The following is a 17380-nucleotide window of genomic DNA, read 5'->3' on the forward strand; positions in this document are numbered from 1 at the left end:
AGGCAGTGAGCAGCTTATCAGGGGAGAAATTTGTTTTTCATATTTCATCTGAGTTTCAAATCTGTCCATGTGACAACATGCTTTGTAACCATCTCAAAAGTACCACAAAGCCGAGGTAATTCTTGTATAAATGTTAGGGCCTTTTGGGCTCTTTTGTAAGCAAAGACTGGGTAGTGGACAAAAGCCAATGGAGAATAAAAATCCTTGAGAATTATCCTTTGCAAATACTGGCTTCCAAGCTCAGACAGCTGTGTTCTCATTACTGCTAATAGCAAAGAGCTATGCATGTTGGGCAACATTCCCTTTGAGTGTATACATAGCAAGTAATCTATTTATTTATTTCTGTAGTGGTGATCATTGGAAAATGCCTATAATCCCTGCTCAAGTAACTGGCTTTAACTCAGATTTGGCTGTTTTATAATGATTGAGCCACATTTGCTTGGAATTCTTCCTTGCAGTGTTCCAAATTTGCTGCCGTCCAACTGGGTTGCAATTCTTCCCAGATAAGTGAAAATTGTGTGGATATGGGAGGTTTGGTTTCCTCTAGTTAGTGTGTGATGTGGATGTCTACTGGCAATTCTCCTGCCTTCCTTACTCTCTGTTCATGGCTCCCTAGAAAAAGATGTTTCATCTGAAAGAGCTTTTCCCCTTCCTCTTTCTGTCCTTGTTTTTAATCCTATTCAACTACCTTGAAAACATAAGCTAGAACAGAAACTTCCAGCATGTATGAAATCCCAGGGAAAGAGCTCAAAGCAGATGTGCCCAGCCATTAGGGACAGACAGCTGTGTTTCGTTTGGTTCCAAGAACTGCCAGGGTTGAGCAGGAGCATGACAGGTTCTGGATGGCTGTGAAACACCCAGGCAGGCTAAAATGTGGGGCTAAAATATCCCCTTAAGCTACCTCACACTTGCAGGAGCTCTGGCCCCCACCTGTCAGTCAGTAAATTGAAGAAGACGCAAACAGATATTCTTCCTCTCTACTGATTTTGCCACAAATCCAATGTGTTGATCTGGGTGGCCTTGACTGAATTTGCACTCAGTGAAATAAATGAATTCTCACTTTGCTGAGAATAAAGCCCTTCCCTTCTCATTATTCCTTGTACTTCACTCTACCATCTTCCATTCAAAGATCTTAACAGCAGTTTAAAATCAGCACTAGACCTCAAAGTCTCTTCTAAATCAATGCTAAAAGTCAAAGGGTGTTTGAGACACAGATAAACTAATGGCTACCTCCAATAACAGACACAGGCTCCTGCACTTCAGGCACTGAAGTCACAGAATTGCACAAGGCATATCAGGGTGACCTAAAGAAGCCACCTGGCCCAAAGCTCCTCTTAATTCAGGAGTAATTCACTCAGGCTGCTCAGGGCCTTCTCCAGCTACGTTTTCAATTTCTCCAAGGATACAGCCTTTAGCCACAAGCTTTATGAGCCGCTCTTCCAGCTCCAGCCTCTCATCATGTGCACAATGATAATGCTTCCCCTTACACATAAAAAGAATTTCCTGTATTGCAAATTTTGCCCATTCATGCCCATGAGCACGTTTGAAATGAATCTGGCTTCCCCCACACCTTGCATTAGACAGTTGAAGATAGCAAGAAGTAATGTCCCCTTGCCAGCCTTACCTTCTCAGAGCAAACCGACCCCAGAATCCTGAGAAGACTCATGGCTTCAGACAAGCATCTTAGTTTAACCAGGGTGCAGTGCTACATTCTTTTTTGTTTTTACCATAACAAAAGCTTTAGCTCTAAAAATCCAAATTCTACTATCAACTGAAGTCAAAGTTCATTTTCCGCAAGTTTTTGCTTCCAGCAAATTCTAGAGAACTTCTGATTTGATCTTAGTATAAACATATTTAACTTTGATGTCAGAATGCTTGTACTCAGATTGGTTGTAAACCTTGTTATCAGCGTGGTTCACTTTGGCAATATTTTGTGAATCTCTGCTTAAATTACTGGAAACTGTTAAGGTGGTCTCCCACCAACTGAACCATTTCATTGGATGTACTTTCCTACTCACACAGATCCGAATGCTTTTGTCCCCAAAACTCCAAGGATAGTTCAACCTCTTTGCCCAGAATTCAGAAATGCACAACTAGTGCCACAGGCTGAATGCGTGGCTGATCATATCACAGATGTCACAGGAAGTCCCATCAGCTCTCACAGACCCCATGAAAGCTCAGAAAGATGCGTGTTCACACTGAAGTTTCTCAAGCCAAAATGATTCAATTCCAAGTGGCCTGGCCTGAAAAAACATGTTCTTTTCATATATATATTTTTTAAATGAAGTAAATAAATAAACAAAAAAGTCAATGTTCTCAACCAGCTGGAACATTTAAAGGCTGTGGTTATTCCTGGAGCAAATTTCTCCTCTTACTCTGAGTTTCCCATCATGTGGACCTGCTCCAGCAAAAAGCTTTCCTTTATCACAATACTTTCCCTTTATTAGCCACTTACTACCAAAAGGCACATTTTAGAAGGCCCAACCTTTAGCACAGGCCATGTCTAGAAAGCTGTTAGCACAATTAGAGCCTTACTATTCACAGTATTTCTTATCGTCCCTAATCACATACAGCATACAGTGCTCAGTTCTGCATTTCAAGGCCTTCCCTGGGTCAGAGGGAATGATCAATCAATGGATCATGCATTTCTAAAACAGTTTTATGTCCCAAGCTTCTAGAGGCAAGCTTGAGATTTTAATGGAGTAGTGTGTGATGGTATTTCATATCTTGTGATGATAGACATCTTCATCAGTTTCAGAGCATACTTATTTCACTTAGAATTCTGCCCCCAAATGCAGCTTTCTGGGTGAGGAAAATGGAACAGCTTTGTACTGCAGCTTCACATAGACCTTCCTTCATGGGGAAAAATACCTTCTTCCTAAAGCTGGCATTCTACAGTCTTTTGAGAAGACTGCATGAAACTAACAGTTCACTATCAGTATAGGCTATCACATCTCAGAGTCAGCTCTGCTTTTCATTAAAATAATTTCAGTCTGCTTCTGGGTTAAACTCCAGATACAATACTTAGTGATTTGCTGGCAACAAGTTTAGTAGGTGTTGTTGCTTTTGAAATAAATGAGAGATCCAAGGCTGCTCCAGCCTATGCCTGGTTTGGGATTCCCCAAAGGGGTTGCAATAGCAGCAAACCAGCAGTGTGCTTCAGCTTTTGGACCACACCTCTTCTCCCTGGCCTGGTTCCTGCTCCAGGAGTAAGGAGTGGCAGTCTGGCAAACTGACCCTGTGCTGCTCCAAGATCCCTCCTTCTGAAGGAGAGCCCTAGGCTGCTCAGCTAAGCTATCTCAGCTTTGCATTCCTTCACCACAGTGACAATAACTGTTATTTAATGGGTGGAGGCTGTTACCCATGATAATGAACTTTACAGTGCTAGATAAAGCTAAGACTTCTCTTCTGCACCTCCATACACACTGTAAGCTGGAAATATGTCAAAAATACATAAAAATATGACTTAAGTTTACTTATTAATATCTGTCTTACCCTCAAATGTTCAAGATTCTTTTCTCACTATTTTTTTTCAAGCAGTATTTCAATCTTTTTGCTGACACATTCAGTATTACTCTACCACCATAGCATATGCTATGTCCGTGTAACCTGACACATCACAGTGTCCAGAGGGATTTTACTACGTTCAGTCTGAAAGTAATTTTCCCTCACTTTAGTAAATTATACCTTACTCAGGAATAAACACTTTCATACCACCCATAAACAACTGTTTCTCTGACATCTGAAGGTCCACCTCACCCTCAGCTTTACCATGCACTTAACGGTCTAAATCAAAATCACCCTTTTAGCGCTCCCCAATTTACTGCTGCTCTATACTGAGATTTCTATAAACTGATCTACATTTATCTGGTAGCAAAGTAATCAGTAGATGGGGTGGTTCTCAGCAGAATCATTTCAAAGAACTATTCCCTCTGTGTTCAATTCAGCTGCTCAATGCTAACTGCTCCCAGTAATACAGCCTTCTACTTTTCCTCTGCCAGCACAGAGCCATGAGTTTGATTAACTTTTCACCTACTGCTGGGTTTCCAGTCCCTTAATTTCCTGACCACAATGGTCGCTTTTCTGAACTCTTGTGTATTCAGTCTTCCTGTTTTCTTGTCACCTACAGGTATGTTGGGCTTGGACCACAAAACCAGTTAATGCCTTTGATCCAACCAGCAATTTACTGGCACACCAGCTAAGGTTTCATTTGTGCAGTAGAGTATGGGTTCCTTTCGACTCTGTATATTTGTGAGGCTCCCCCTCCTCCTAAGCTCTCTCTTTTTAGCTGAAGAATCTCTTGCACTTCCAGCTTCTGAACACCTCATGAAGATGAGCGGATTTATTCTCACTGTAGTAGCACATCAGTGATGTAGAGATGAGCTAAGGAAATTTGTCAGAAGGCATTGTGCTTTTGTACATATACACTGCTAGGTACCCAAATGAAGACACCATATGCACCCTGAGTTTCAGAAAGTGCTGAATGCTTCTGCCTGAAGGCCTGGATCCCACCAGAGTTTTCAGCTGGATGCTCAGACACTGAATTCATCAGACAAATGGTCCATAATGAAAACGGCATTGTGAAAAAATGTAGGAGGTTGTATTAGCAGCCAGTAGCAAAGGGCTGCAGGACAAACCAAAGGGCATTTGCATGTTAAACTTCCACTAGGAATGGAGGTCAGTGAGAGCAAGGGGTTTAACAAAGCCCTGAGAACCCAGCTGTCCCATGACCTATGCTTCCAACCTAACAACTGGACCATCTTCAAACTGCAACACAGCCTTATAGCACTGGGCACCTGCAAACATAACTCATGGCTGAGATGAACTAAAAGCAGAGAGGGTTTTGCTGGTGTTAGAACTGAAGATGGACTTCAGTGGATTTCATCATCTTCAATTGTCAGCATGCCCCAGGCAAGAGGCAGAGCACTGAAACTGCTCCCCTGAACTGGACCTGTGATGTGTAACTCCCATTCATCTCCTGGTAGCTTTATTTTGTTTGAGAAATTCTCTTATTTCATTGAAGTACTAAAATGGGAAACCAGTCAATTGGCAGATGGAGTGGTCAGAACACGCTAAACTCCACACACCGTCCAGCAGCACTTACATTTCTGCATGGCACCTCTGCCATGGGTCCAGTGTCCACAGGACAAGACAAGGGAACAGTGCCAGCACATTACCTCTGCCTATAGAATCTGGCAAAACATACTTCTCATGTGGCTGATTTATACTGGTAAAGGAGCCAATTCATATTTTCTATATATTTTGGCTTAACATCTTGATTGTGACATACAGCCATGGCCAATTTCAGGCTGGAACCAAGAAAAAAGAAACAAAGCTCACCCAAGAAATATAAGTGAAAAGCCAAGACAAACGATGACTTTTAAGTCATTGAGAACACTGCCATCTCTAGGTACTGTGGGTGCTGCAAATACATGCAGAGATTAACACGGGCCTGAGCAGAGTGCTCATGCTATTAACAGCACTGAAAATAAATAAGCCTTCCTGTTAATGAATGTCACTCTATTCTATCATTCTGCACTGAATGCGGCACATCATTCTCCAGGGATGTAGAGAAGGAAGCACTCACACAACCCTGAGGCTCCCAGCAGAATGCTAGGCATGGACCATCACCCACAGCCAAAACAGACACCACAGGAAAGCAAGAGGAGTGCAAGCCACAAAGCCAACAGACTGAGGAAGGGTACTTGTGAAGTCTGTCAATCTTCCAGGACTGTTAAGTGACTTATTTTCTTTTAAGTCCTGTAATTGTGGGCCGGCTTGGCATGACAGCTATCCCACAAAGGAAAGCTCTCACTCAAACTGCTCCAAAGCAGACAGAGCTAATCAGTACATTGTGGCTGTAACTGATCTAGCACTGCTGGAATCCCTGGAAGTCAAGACATAATAATGGCAAAGCAGCCACAAGGCCCCACATATCAACCTCTTTCAGCACCAAGTCTAAGGAATCCAGCACTGAGTATAAGGAATCACATGGGGCTGGAGCCCAGTGCTGGCCAACACATGCCTGAGGACATGGCAGGCTGGGCACAAGTACTGCTCCACTGAAATGAATCACATGCAACATCCTGCCAACAAGCTCTTGCTGACAGCTAAAGTCTGTGTATTATCTGGCTTAGAGCCCAGTTGACCAATAACCTCACAGTTCAGACACCAAGCTTAACAAAGGCTATCAAACCAGCTGCAGCCCAGTGAATAGGTTAAATCTCTTGAATTCTCTTTCCCTCTACAGTCCTCAGTGCAAGTGAGACAAGATTCCTGTGTTCTTGCTGCCTTGTCACCAAAGATATCTTGCAACTCCAAGGAAAAGAGAAAGCCAGAGCACATGAAATAGCACAGACATAGACTACAGAGATGCCAGCCTTCCTGAACCTGAGCTGCTGACTATAAAGCAATTTAACCAGTATGACTGGAGTTCAGTCATGTTCAGTTGTGGCTATAATATAGACATGTTTATTTTATTTTCCTTTCTCACAGCACTGTGCGGTAATACAGACCATCAGTGATGCCTGATAGGTACTGACATGCAGAGTGATGGACTTATACCTACTATTAGGCTTTGCCATACCCAGGAGCATCCTATTTTTCACTCCAGTACAAAGAAGTGCCAGCTTTCTTAATAGCATACCAGCTTTCTTGGCTTATGTATTTCTTAGTTCAATTTTACTCAACTCTATGTGCGTACTAGAAGCTTCACAAATAAATGAACCATTTTCCTGTGTTTTAACCACCAGACCATACTCCTTCCATGCTGCATTTAGCCAGGAATGAAGGAAATAATCCAAGCCACAGAAGGTTCAGTTTAACCTACAGAGACATACAGCAACCTTCCCTATCAAGTGAACCCCTCCACCACAAATGGTCACACTTCAGTGAAAAGCAACATTTGCACGTTTATTCCCCTTCTAAATTCTGCTGGGTAGGATATGTTTATCAGTGCAAGTCTCTGTAGGAGTGGCTCTCCTAAGAGGGAACTAGCTGACTCTTGCCTTTCCTCATCCCCAGCCCATCCTCTGCACTGCTGCAATTGTTTCTTGAGGGAGGAAGGAGCTCTGAGTGGTTTCAGATGTACCTTTCCATTCATTAATATTTTATGGCAGCCCCAACAATGGAGATACTCGAGGTCAGGCTGGATGGGGCCTCACTTTGAGCTTCACTGTTTCAGGATTATTAAACAAGGCCTTTTTTCACCTGTTTACATTTGTTTTTTAAAGATAGTTGCCAGGAATCTACCTCAGCAGCTATCATCCATTGTGAAATTATTCACAACCCTAAGAATTATTTCAGTTCAAACAGAATGACCCAGAGCCCCAACATATACAGCATATTTGTCAGCAACCAAATGCCAAATCCTCCAGCCCAAGTCTTAATCATCAACTACAGCTTCTTGTGATTTTTAGAGGCAACTTTTCTATTGCAATGGTAGTATGAGGTCCTTGTTTGTGTTCCTCCATGCAATAGCTGTCAGAAAAACCACAACACAAAACATCTTAGGAAAAAAGGCTAAGCATCATGGCCCTTAATTTAATCAGGAAACATAATCAATTAAGTAACTTTTCAGGAGGCTGCCATGAACCTCTTGCAGAATCTATTCTCATGCAATCTTTCTGTTTCTAGTTAATGTGGACACGATTGCAGGGCTGCCTAACAGGCATAATGCACAGCCTTCAAGAACTGGCCTCTGAAATAGCAAGATTAACTAGCTGGACTAATTAGGGTTAAAGAAGACAATAGCAGGAGTTGATTCCATTTGTATTTCCTTTACACAACTCCTTCCAGAGTACCATCTTCTTGCTGCAGTTTCTTCCTGTTTCTAACACTGAAGAGGTCACCGTAGAAACATTACTATTAGGAGACAGCCTGGCTTAATGGTTAAGGCTTTGGATAAGGAAATCTGGGCTCCAGTCCCAGCACAGCCATGGCCCCACTGTAAGACCAGAGCACCTCATTTCACTTTTCAATATCTTCATTTTCCTCCTCTCCCCCAGATACACACATATGGTTCTGTAGTGTTGCTTGAAAACACATCTAGGCATAGGCTGTTCTTAATGAGATTGTGCACAAGTCAGCTCAGCATGATTGCAGGCTTGGATGTGGGTTTTAGGTATGCTCACAATAATATAAATGATAACGATGTAAAATCCATCTGTGCAAAGGTAATTTTTTGAAGGAAGTAGTTTCACTCTATGAATGTAGGGCCAGGCATCTGTAGGTGGGGAATGTAGGAGGTCTTGGCAGTCTGAGAAATGAGGAAAGGTGAAGCAATGACTACTGCACAGGGAGACCTTGAAGAACAATACTCACTTATTCCTGGAAATAGCATCTTTCAATTTCCCTGTTGTTTTTTGTTTTTGTTTTGAAGATGATGCTTCCCCCACACTTTTTATTTTTTTAATTACCTCCTTCCCCTGTTTTCTCTTCATTCCATCTCTAGGTCATACTCATCTTGCCTCACACTTACATCTTTCCAAACATGGACTTCCATGTATTTACAGTCTGCTTGCTCTAATTCCAGCACTCAACTGTCTTAAGATACCTTCCCACCTATAAGATCTCCTCACACTGTCGATGTTATTAGTCCACCCATTGCAGTTCTTTCCACAATGCCCTGAAGGATCTGTGTTTGAGGCATGTTTTAAAGATTATTGTAAATCAGGAAACAGTGAGGTGGAGTAAAGGGAAACTGGAAAGAACTCTGGGCTTACCAATGCGTAATGCACGAACATGGGCCCTCACTCCAGCGTAATCTTGCCAACAGTTATGAGATCAAGTGCCACGAATGAAAAATCATTATAAAGACTAAACATTCAGTATTTATAGAAAAGTAGCATTAGAAGACAAATAGTTCAAGCAGTGCTCTTGCATTAGATGTTCATTGCTTTTTCATGTATGTGGTCTTTTATTCCAACATTACTTATGGCTGTAAATCATTCCTGACTACCTTTGGAATAAATTTACATGTACTTCATGCGGTTGAAAACACAGTACACTTATACGTACAAGGCATGAGGCCTTCAGCATGTTCAGGAGTAAAAGTAACAAGCTCATAGCAGATTTAAAATGAAATTATCATCTAAGTATTTCTCTGCCATTTGCAGTAATGGCTACAGCTGATTCTGCACCATGCAGAGGAGAATAAGGTGGGCAAAGCAGGACCGACAGGTGTCACTGAGAAGCACTTGTGCAAAGAAAGATCTAGGGGTAAGTGAAAAGATTATTGGTAAGAGTGAGCAGCAAACAGGATGGCAAAGGAATGTGGACACCCAGCCCCTGTCTGTGACCATACATCTCAGAAAGGAGGAGGCCAAATAGGTGGAAAGGGAGAAAAAATGTTTGTATTTCTTTTTTGCTATGTTGGAATATATCAGCCCCCATGAGGGGGAATGTTATTTGAACCCCCTGTGGTGCACATTCTTCACAGAGGCAGGCAGGCCAGGTGCCAGGCAGGGACAGAGTGACCTTCTCACAAAAAAAAAAAAGGGGGGGGGGGGGAAATAAAGACCTTGGTGAGTCTTACATTGCTTTTAGATCAAATTTTTATCCTGTTTCCCTTTGGAAGCCTCTTGAACAAGTTCTGTGTTTCAAAGCTGTGGCTGCAAATCTCCCAAGGAAGATACTTGTGTTTAATAAATTGTTTTGACTGGAATTCAAAGAGAAAGTAAAGATTTCTGTTGGCCTAGCAGTAGAAAATGTGGCCCAGACCTGTAACCTCATATCTGACCAGACGAAAATGTGCACTCTGTTAAAAACTGGATATTTCTCAGAAACATTGGCATTAGAATAATTCTGCTTCTCCTAAAGCCAACAGCGAAAAGCCTCATCATCTTTAATGGAAATACCTGTGACTAATTTTTTATTTGGAAAGAAGGTCCTGAAAGGAGATGCCAGAACACCAGCATAACAAACTTGTAAGCCATATCGTCGTTCTGCTACTGGGTAGAATATCTTCCACTTTACTCCCTTCAACCTTTCCAACACAACATTAACCCCTGAAGTGCTTTATACCCTAACAGCATGCTGAATGCTGATGAGCAGGGAAGTAATAAGCAAACAAAATACCATTAGCATAGGCAGTGCTTATTGCTTGCTTACTGTAAGACATAGCCATGACTCAGTGATTAAGACTTCCCTGAATGATGTGGGTGAAGTTTCAGTGCTGGCTGGGGACAAGGTTCCCTGGTGCCTCATTTCCATGGCTTTCACATCACTCTCATTAACTGCACCAAAATCCTGCTAAGAGGGGATAAGGCCTTTCTGCCACCTCTGCATTGAGGCATATAGTACTTCATACATTTCTCTTGAACCTATGCTTTCCATTTGGTGGCACGGGGGTACAAAAGTAGAGACTGCATTAACACAATAAATATCTCCACAAGATTCCTCTAAATGAAGAATGAAAACACAGCTCAGCAGAGGCACATTCCATCTGCCAGGTCTCGTTTTCTTTAAGTTTCATTTTCCTTCCTCTAACACAAATATGATCTATCATCTGCCCAAATTCAAACCTCATGTAGGCCTTCACAAATTTCCTCCAGCTAACTGTGATACTCAAATGGCAGTCTGTCTTTTCCAGTCTGTGCTTACTAATATCTCTATTCCTCAAACTTTCCCTCACAATTAAATTGCCATATTTGAAAGTTAAAGCGACAGAAGTGAATGGACCTGACTGAAGGCTGAAGCTCTCACATTTCTGCTAGCATGAACAGGAACACACATGACCTTTATAGGCAGGAAGTTGCATTATAAAAGTTTCCAAAATCCACCTGTTTTGATTTGTATGGCTTTGTATGCAGCAAGCCAGCCAGAGTTTAATACAGAGGTTTCATTTCCCCTTTGATTTCAGCACTTCTTTTCTATTAACTGTCCCATTTCCTGACTCATCTACATCAAAGATACCAAAATGAAAACACTCCTGGAAGCCCACAAATCAATAGACAACATAACTTAGGACGATCACTTTGTTATGATCAGAAGGTCTATTTTTAAAGGGCTGAATAGCGTGTATGTTTATTTTTATAGCAAACACACCAGTTACCCCAGGATTTTAAAACTCCTTGTGTAAAAAAACAAAACCTTTTCCAAGTATAGAAAGATTAGCCTAAAAGAAACTGAATTTGAGTCTACAGTCCAACATCTCCCATCGTGCACTGTGGTCTCCACACAAGGGAAGCCAATGAGGAACACTATCTGAAACCAAGTCCTGACAGAAATTCCTGAGAATAGGGCAGAGTCTGCCCAAAAGACAAGTCAGTTTTATCTGTGTTGTTACAAATTAGCTACAACAAGTTAACTACATGCACAAACAAGTTTAAATAACACACCTTATCATTAGGACAACTAAGACACAGAAATAAGCAATGAACTGTATCGCCAGCGTTAACCCTGAGCAGTCACCAGAGATTGGTGTAATGTAAACAGTGTAAATAAAAATACAAAATAAAGATTACTGCTACTCACCAGCACACTGATTGTTTTCATCCAACTGGTAACCAAATCGACAAATCAGAGGTCTTGTAACAGTAGGGTAGTTAGGAACAGGGCCTGGCGCTGGGGGTGGTGGGTAAACGTTTGAATAAGGATTCAGATATGGTGATCGATACACTGGGTTTGTCCGTGGTACACATAAATAGCCACCATTCTGGTTGACACACACCATGTCTCCTCTACAGGCCTCAGGAATAGTCCGACATTCATCAATATCTGGAATGAAAATGGTAAAAGTTAAATGAATGATTCTTTCTTCCTGAAACCTATAAAAAAAAATTGTTAGCACATTTTTTCCTCAAGACTTTGCTAAAAATGTACTTCTCTGAACAGAAGAGCTAATCTTTCCTTGTGAAGTCTTGCTTTGAAGTTAGATCATACTAAAACTGGAAACATCCCATACAATCAACATATCCTGTGTTCTACTTGTTTTAATTCAATATTAGAGGAAAGGGGGGGAGAGGAAAGCCTGCCTTGTTATCTTATAAATGTTTGGTTTAAACTCTCATTTACACATGGCTGCAGCATGATACTGCCTGTTCCTGCTTGTGGGTGTCTCCAAACCACAACATGCAGATCAGAATTTCAAACACTGGTGGTTTGGTTTGCCCAGCTGTGAAACTTGGATCCTGATTTGGAACTCCTGGGCTCCCTCCCATAGAAAAAGTTAGGGATGTTCAATCTGGAGACATGAGTTAGGCCTCTTCCCTGTTCCAATTGAGATTGTTGTTGAATCAAATTTAGAAATTTACAATTAGTTTACCCAAACCAAACATCTTTTTGGTTCTTGGAGCAAAGATGCATTTGGCTGCTGCTACGGAGCAACTGTCTATTGCTGTGATTCCCTCTAATTGTCTTCATGAAGAAAAAGCTGCCCTATATACTAGAAGCTTCCTACAATTGCCTCAATGACTGACCTAAAGTTTCAACATGGAGCAGCATTAGACTTCATCTGTGGCCTCCAGGTGCAGGCTGCCAACAAAATCAGCAAATATATGGTTTGGAGAAGAAAGAAAAGGAGCATGTACAACCCTTGCCATTGGGAGCTGGACTGAGCTCCCCATCTTAGTGCATTACAGCTATTTGAGAAGCCCTGAGCCAATTACTATCCCTAGTTATCTAAGTTAAATATATACTCGGGCTGTGCAAACAAACACACACACACATCAAACAGAGAGAACTTTTCAGCTAAAGCACACCAAAAGCAGAACAATTTTAACAAAGTTAACATTTCTGAACCCCAATTTAAATTCATTTATTTAATTTAAGTCCTACCTAAGCATTGCCCAGAGGCACGGTCCAGGTCAAACCCATTAGTGCATTGTTGCTAAAATGGGGGAAAAAAAAAAGAGGGTTTCAGAGTCAAATGCTCATCTGCATTACACTTAGTACAGTTGTTCAGTACCACACCACAAAGTTCTGTACACCAAAATAAAAGGGGAGACAGCAAGGCATAAACCCAAGACCTACAACACATGTGACATCCCCTTAAGTAAGAAGGTAATTCCTACAGGTGGTGACCACTTAGATTGTTACTCTGCTGGAATAACCAACACCTGATGTGCTACTCACTCCATACCATTCACTTTTGCAGTCTTGTTTTTGCTAGAACAAAGGAGCTCAGTTTAAAGGCATTAGCTACCTTTCCTAACGCACTCTAGAACTCCATGTGGGGACAATTCATTACTCACTTCTCAACAAGGAAGCCATATGTAAAACATAACAAACTTTAAAAAAAGTAAGGCTTTTAGTTCACACCAAACCTTTAAATTTTCAAAGGATAATTCTTTATACAACATGTGTTCTATGCATGCAAGGTTACTGGAAACCTTATTGCTTCCTGTTCTATGCTACTGGTTGTCATCAGGGCTGGAACTTGTAGCACCTCATCACTGTCCTTCAGCATTTCTAAAACAGCAACAGTAATGGTGACCTTTGTCAAAACCCATTAAAAAGATCCTTTGCTCTCCTTTGTTTTTGACTGGGCCTCCAGCAATTTAGCAGTGGGCCACACAGCTGGAACAAGTGGATCCTTCCAGTAAAATAGGTTTATGCTGAGGAAGGTGGGCAGGAGGCATCCAGAGAACAGGAAGCACTGATGTAACCAGAAGGCACAGGGACAGAGTCTATTCAAGATTCCTATTTTATTTTATTTTATTTTATTTTATTTTATTTTATTTTATTATTTTATTTTCCGCAGAAATATCAGTAAAGATGCCATGTGCAGGAAATCTTTTGTGTAACAGAAGAAAACCTGCAACTACATTTCAAAGACTTTTGGCAGGAGTATTTAGAAATACAGCTCTGGACATTGAACGTATCTGGATTATCAACTAGGAATCCAAACTTAACATGCCTTTGGGAACTGCTTTTCCTAATTTAAAATCCACTTGGAGCCCAAGAACACAAAGAACTACAAAGTACTAATGTTTCTGCTATTTCAAGAACTGGACTGCTATACTTCCACTCACCCTCAAAAACTCTGCATCTTGAACAAAGATGGCTTTGGGCAGAAATTAAAGTGAAGACCTGGGATGCAGTCATTCAGGCTCATAGTCCAAAAATAAAGTCTTAAGGCAAGAGTCTGCCAGACTTCTATGCACAGAACATGCCTGTTTACACGACTAAGTTTTCCAAACATGGGTGTTCCCCACCACAGAACTGAGCTATCCTTGCTCTCTTGGGATGGCTTTTATTTTGTTTTCCAGAAGTGTTCAGTTCAGAAGCAGAATCAGGTTTTTAGTGAGGTCCAGGTTCCTGTAGAGATATTTTGCTGAGCTGGCAAGGATGAGTCAATAAGCTCAGTCCATGTTCAACTCCAGAATCCTGTTGGCTCCCAGTCCTCCCTCTAAACCCTTAGACCACACAGCTTCCTTTTCATGTAAACCCCAGACCACAGAGCTTCCTATCCACCTGCTAGCCAGTTAAGTCTCATGCCATATAGTGCTTCAGTATATAACAGTGCATAGATCTCTCTGTACACCTCTCACCTGTGCTTTTCCAGGACTCGAAAGGCAGATGGTCAGTGTGAAAGCAGTCAGTATCCTGTAATGTGCACAGAAAATAGGCTGAAAACCTTCTGATAACCAGGCTCATTACACAGAATTAATTACACACAGAGAAACTAATCTCTAGTGACACTTCAGTGCATTCCAGAGTTTTTTGGCCTCTGGAGAGAGAGTAATATGATTGTGGGCCACATTCAGATCTCAGTCAGTAGTTTTACTTTGGTTTTATAAAACTACGACTAAAATCAGCCTGTACTGATTTTATGTGTCAACTAACTAATCTGTTTTATATGATGTTCCATGGAGAAGCTGTTTGCTGAGGAAGTGCATAATATTCAGCAGAGCATTGTTGCCCCTGTCTGTGGCACCTTTCTTTTGACAATATCAAAGTTTTTCATGCACATTATTTGCATTTTACAGGTGGGTAAACCAGAGAACAGACCATGCCTAAGCTCATCGTGCAACTCATTGGCAGGGCTGCAGAGATGACATGCAGGAGGTCCTGAATCCAAGCCAGTTGCACTAACCGCTAAACCGCACTTCATCCCCAGGAGACTATATTTGAGATTAATCCATTTTCTTTAGGTCAGATTTTGTCCTTCTCCCCAGCTCTCAGTGATACATTGCCCTGTGTGTACACAGACTATGACAGGACATCAGATACTGGAAGCTGCTGTCCTTAGTGGAGATCTCCTGTGTTATACCACCTACTGGGGCTTGCTGAGTCTCTTTGCTGCAACTGACAGAAGAGGGTCCCCAATAACAGAGCTCTGTGGCTATACATGGGACTCTCCAGTCACCTAACCTGCACCCCCATGTATTTATTCACTGACAGAAAACCAGGACAGGACAGCAAGAATTGATTTTTCTCTATGTACTGTGGGTTTCACTGTTTTGCCTCTTCCTTACATCAAATTTCTTTTCAATGCAGTTAAACCTGAATCTTGCATAGCTTGGATTTTAGTTCTGAATGGCAGTAGTGTATGTTTCCCACAAACCAGCACAGAAATCACAAGATATTTTAGATAGTCTTAGTTCTGCTACTCCAGTGAGCTGCCAACTTTCTCTTTTAGAGCTGTCTCTGATTTCCAGTGTGAAGTGAGCTGCTGAACAAGACCTAGAAATGCACCAGACAAAACCAAGCACAGAGACTGACACACCTGAACACGTTTGCTTTGAGTGTGGAGACAGACACAAACTCTGAAAAGTAAACACAAACTCTAAAATGGTCGTTCGTAGTGCTGTGGAGATAGATAGGCTGTGCCTGTTGGCAGCTTCTGAGTGACAAGGAGAAGCAAATTCTACACAGACTTTTCCTTGACACAAAGCATTCAAAGTACAGCATTATCCACCTACACTTGCATTTCAATTTTGATTACTTAAACCTTTTTGAAGTCATTTTAAAGTAGCACAGAATACAGAGACTGTACCCTCAGTTTGCATATGGCAGTAACAGCACTAGAGGGAAGTACAGCAGGTTGTAGCTGAACACTAACACACCTAGCTGCCTCGCATACCTAGGGCTGCACTTCACATTATTGCATGCTAACAATACCCACTGTAAAATCAGTCAGACACAATTCATATTTTTCTAGACAGTCTTTCCGTTGTTGCAGGGTAATACATGCTTCCCTGCCGGCATGGAGAGTGACCTTATTGCCTCATACGTGTTCTGTCTGCAGCCACCATCACAATTTGCTCGTTACTGAGCTCTCTTATCCCCTCCAGAGTTATTAACAGACATGCAGCACACCCTATCACTGCTATATTCAACTGGTCACAGTAGCTTGTCTGGCAGGCAGAGTATTTTGAAGTAGTAATTAACTTCTGCAGTAGTAACTAATTAGCTTCAAATTAATCACTGCAGTCAGGGGACCCATTCGCTGTTGCAATTCAGCACTCCCACAGATGCTGGGATTCTTAAAGTGCAGAATATAAGTGCAGATCAAGAAGAAAATTGTCATAGATAGTTCAGCTTTAATAACAGACAGATCGTCTTTCCCCACCTCTGACCACTGAGATCCCGTCTCCGTGCAAATGGCTTCAGCAAGTGGATTGGCATATTGAATCCTCTCCACAGATATTTTCCACACGTAGGTTTCCCTTCAGTAAGCACAGAAGTTTCATGCATAGCTCTTACCTTTTTAATCCTTGCATGTCCAAAACCGTTGGGAAAAGGTGGAAAAAAAACAGAGCTCGTGCTGATGAATAACTAGAAAGTGTTTCCAAACATTACCCTCTGCTAGCACTTCAGTTCCTCAGTCATTTATAGTCCAAAGAATGAAAGAGCAAGTAACGGAGAAGATCGGGAGCAGTCCGTACCTCCTCAGACACTGGAGAGAATACAGAGAAAGCACCTGGTTTTGCTTAGTTCTCTTCTGTAATTCAGCATTAAACCAATTGGAGGAGGAATGTTAAAAATGAACACTTCATTTTCTAAGTATGTTAAACAATGCAAATGGGGGCCTCAGCCTGGGACAGCTGGTTTAGATTACAAAGCTCACCAACTGGCTAGACTCCTCACAACAATCTCGAGGAGCCTGCCAGGATAAAACACTAACAGCTTGAAGGAAAGCCTCTCCCGCTGCAAACTTCTCAGTTAAATGTGCCTCAGAGCACAGAGCACCGTTATTGGACAGAAACTCTTATCAGGGGACTGGAGAAGGGAAGGGATTGTTTTCCTTGTTCTGAGAACAAAAAAAAAAGTCAGACTTTTTTGAGGCCCTCTAGCCGGTGTCTCGGACGATGAATATGCAACACCCATAGCTTCGTGCCAACGGCATAGCGATGAAAGTTCTGACCCTCTGGGAGGTGAATAACTTGAATTCATGACAATCACAGCTACAGGAACTATATTGCTTGGGGATTAT

The 17380-nt window shown here is 41.8% G+C and overlaps 1 protein-coding gene across 1 annotated transcript in view; it reads right to left on the reverse strand.

Moving 5' to 3' along the window:
* Positions 1 to 16845, reverse strand: part of FBLN5 (fibulin 5) — a 41284-nt gene extending 24439 nt beyond the window's left edge. The window contains exons 1-4 of the mRNA XM_015865344.3: positions 16651 to 16845; positions 14493 to 14547; positions 12778 to 12829; positions 11476 to 11718 (exon numbers count right to left, since the gene is read on the reverse strand). Of these exons, the coding sequence (XP_015720830.1) occupies positions 11476 to 11718; positions 12778 to 12829; positions 14493 to 14547; positions 16651 to 16667 (367 nt within the window). The 5' untranslated portion in view covers positions 16668 to 16845. The remainder of the gene's footprint in view (positions 1 to 11475; positions 11719 to 12777; positions 12830 to 14492; positions 14548 to 16650) is intronic.
* Positions 16846 to 17380: the final 535 nt, after the last annotated feature.

Source organism: Coturnix japonica, chromosome 5 (assembly GCF_054131305.1).
Source record: "Coturnix japonica strain WE chromosome 5, WE-NBRP24, whole genome shotgun sequence".
NCBI classification, from domain to species: Eukaryota; Metazoa; Chordata; class Aves; order Galliformes; family Phasianidae; genus Coturnix; species Coturnix japonica.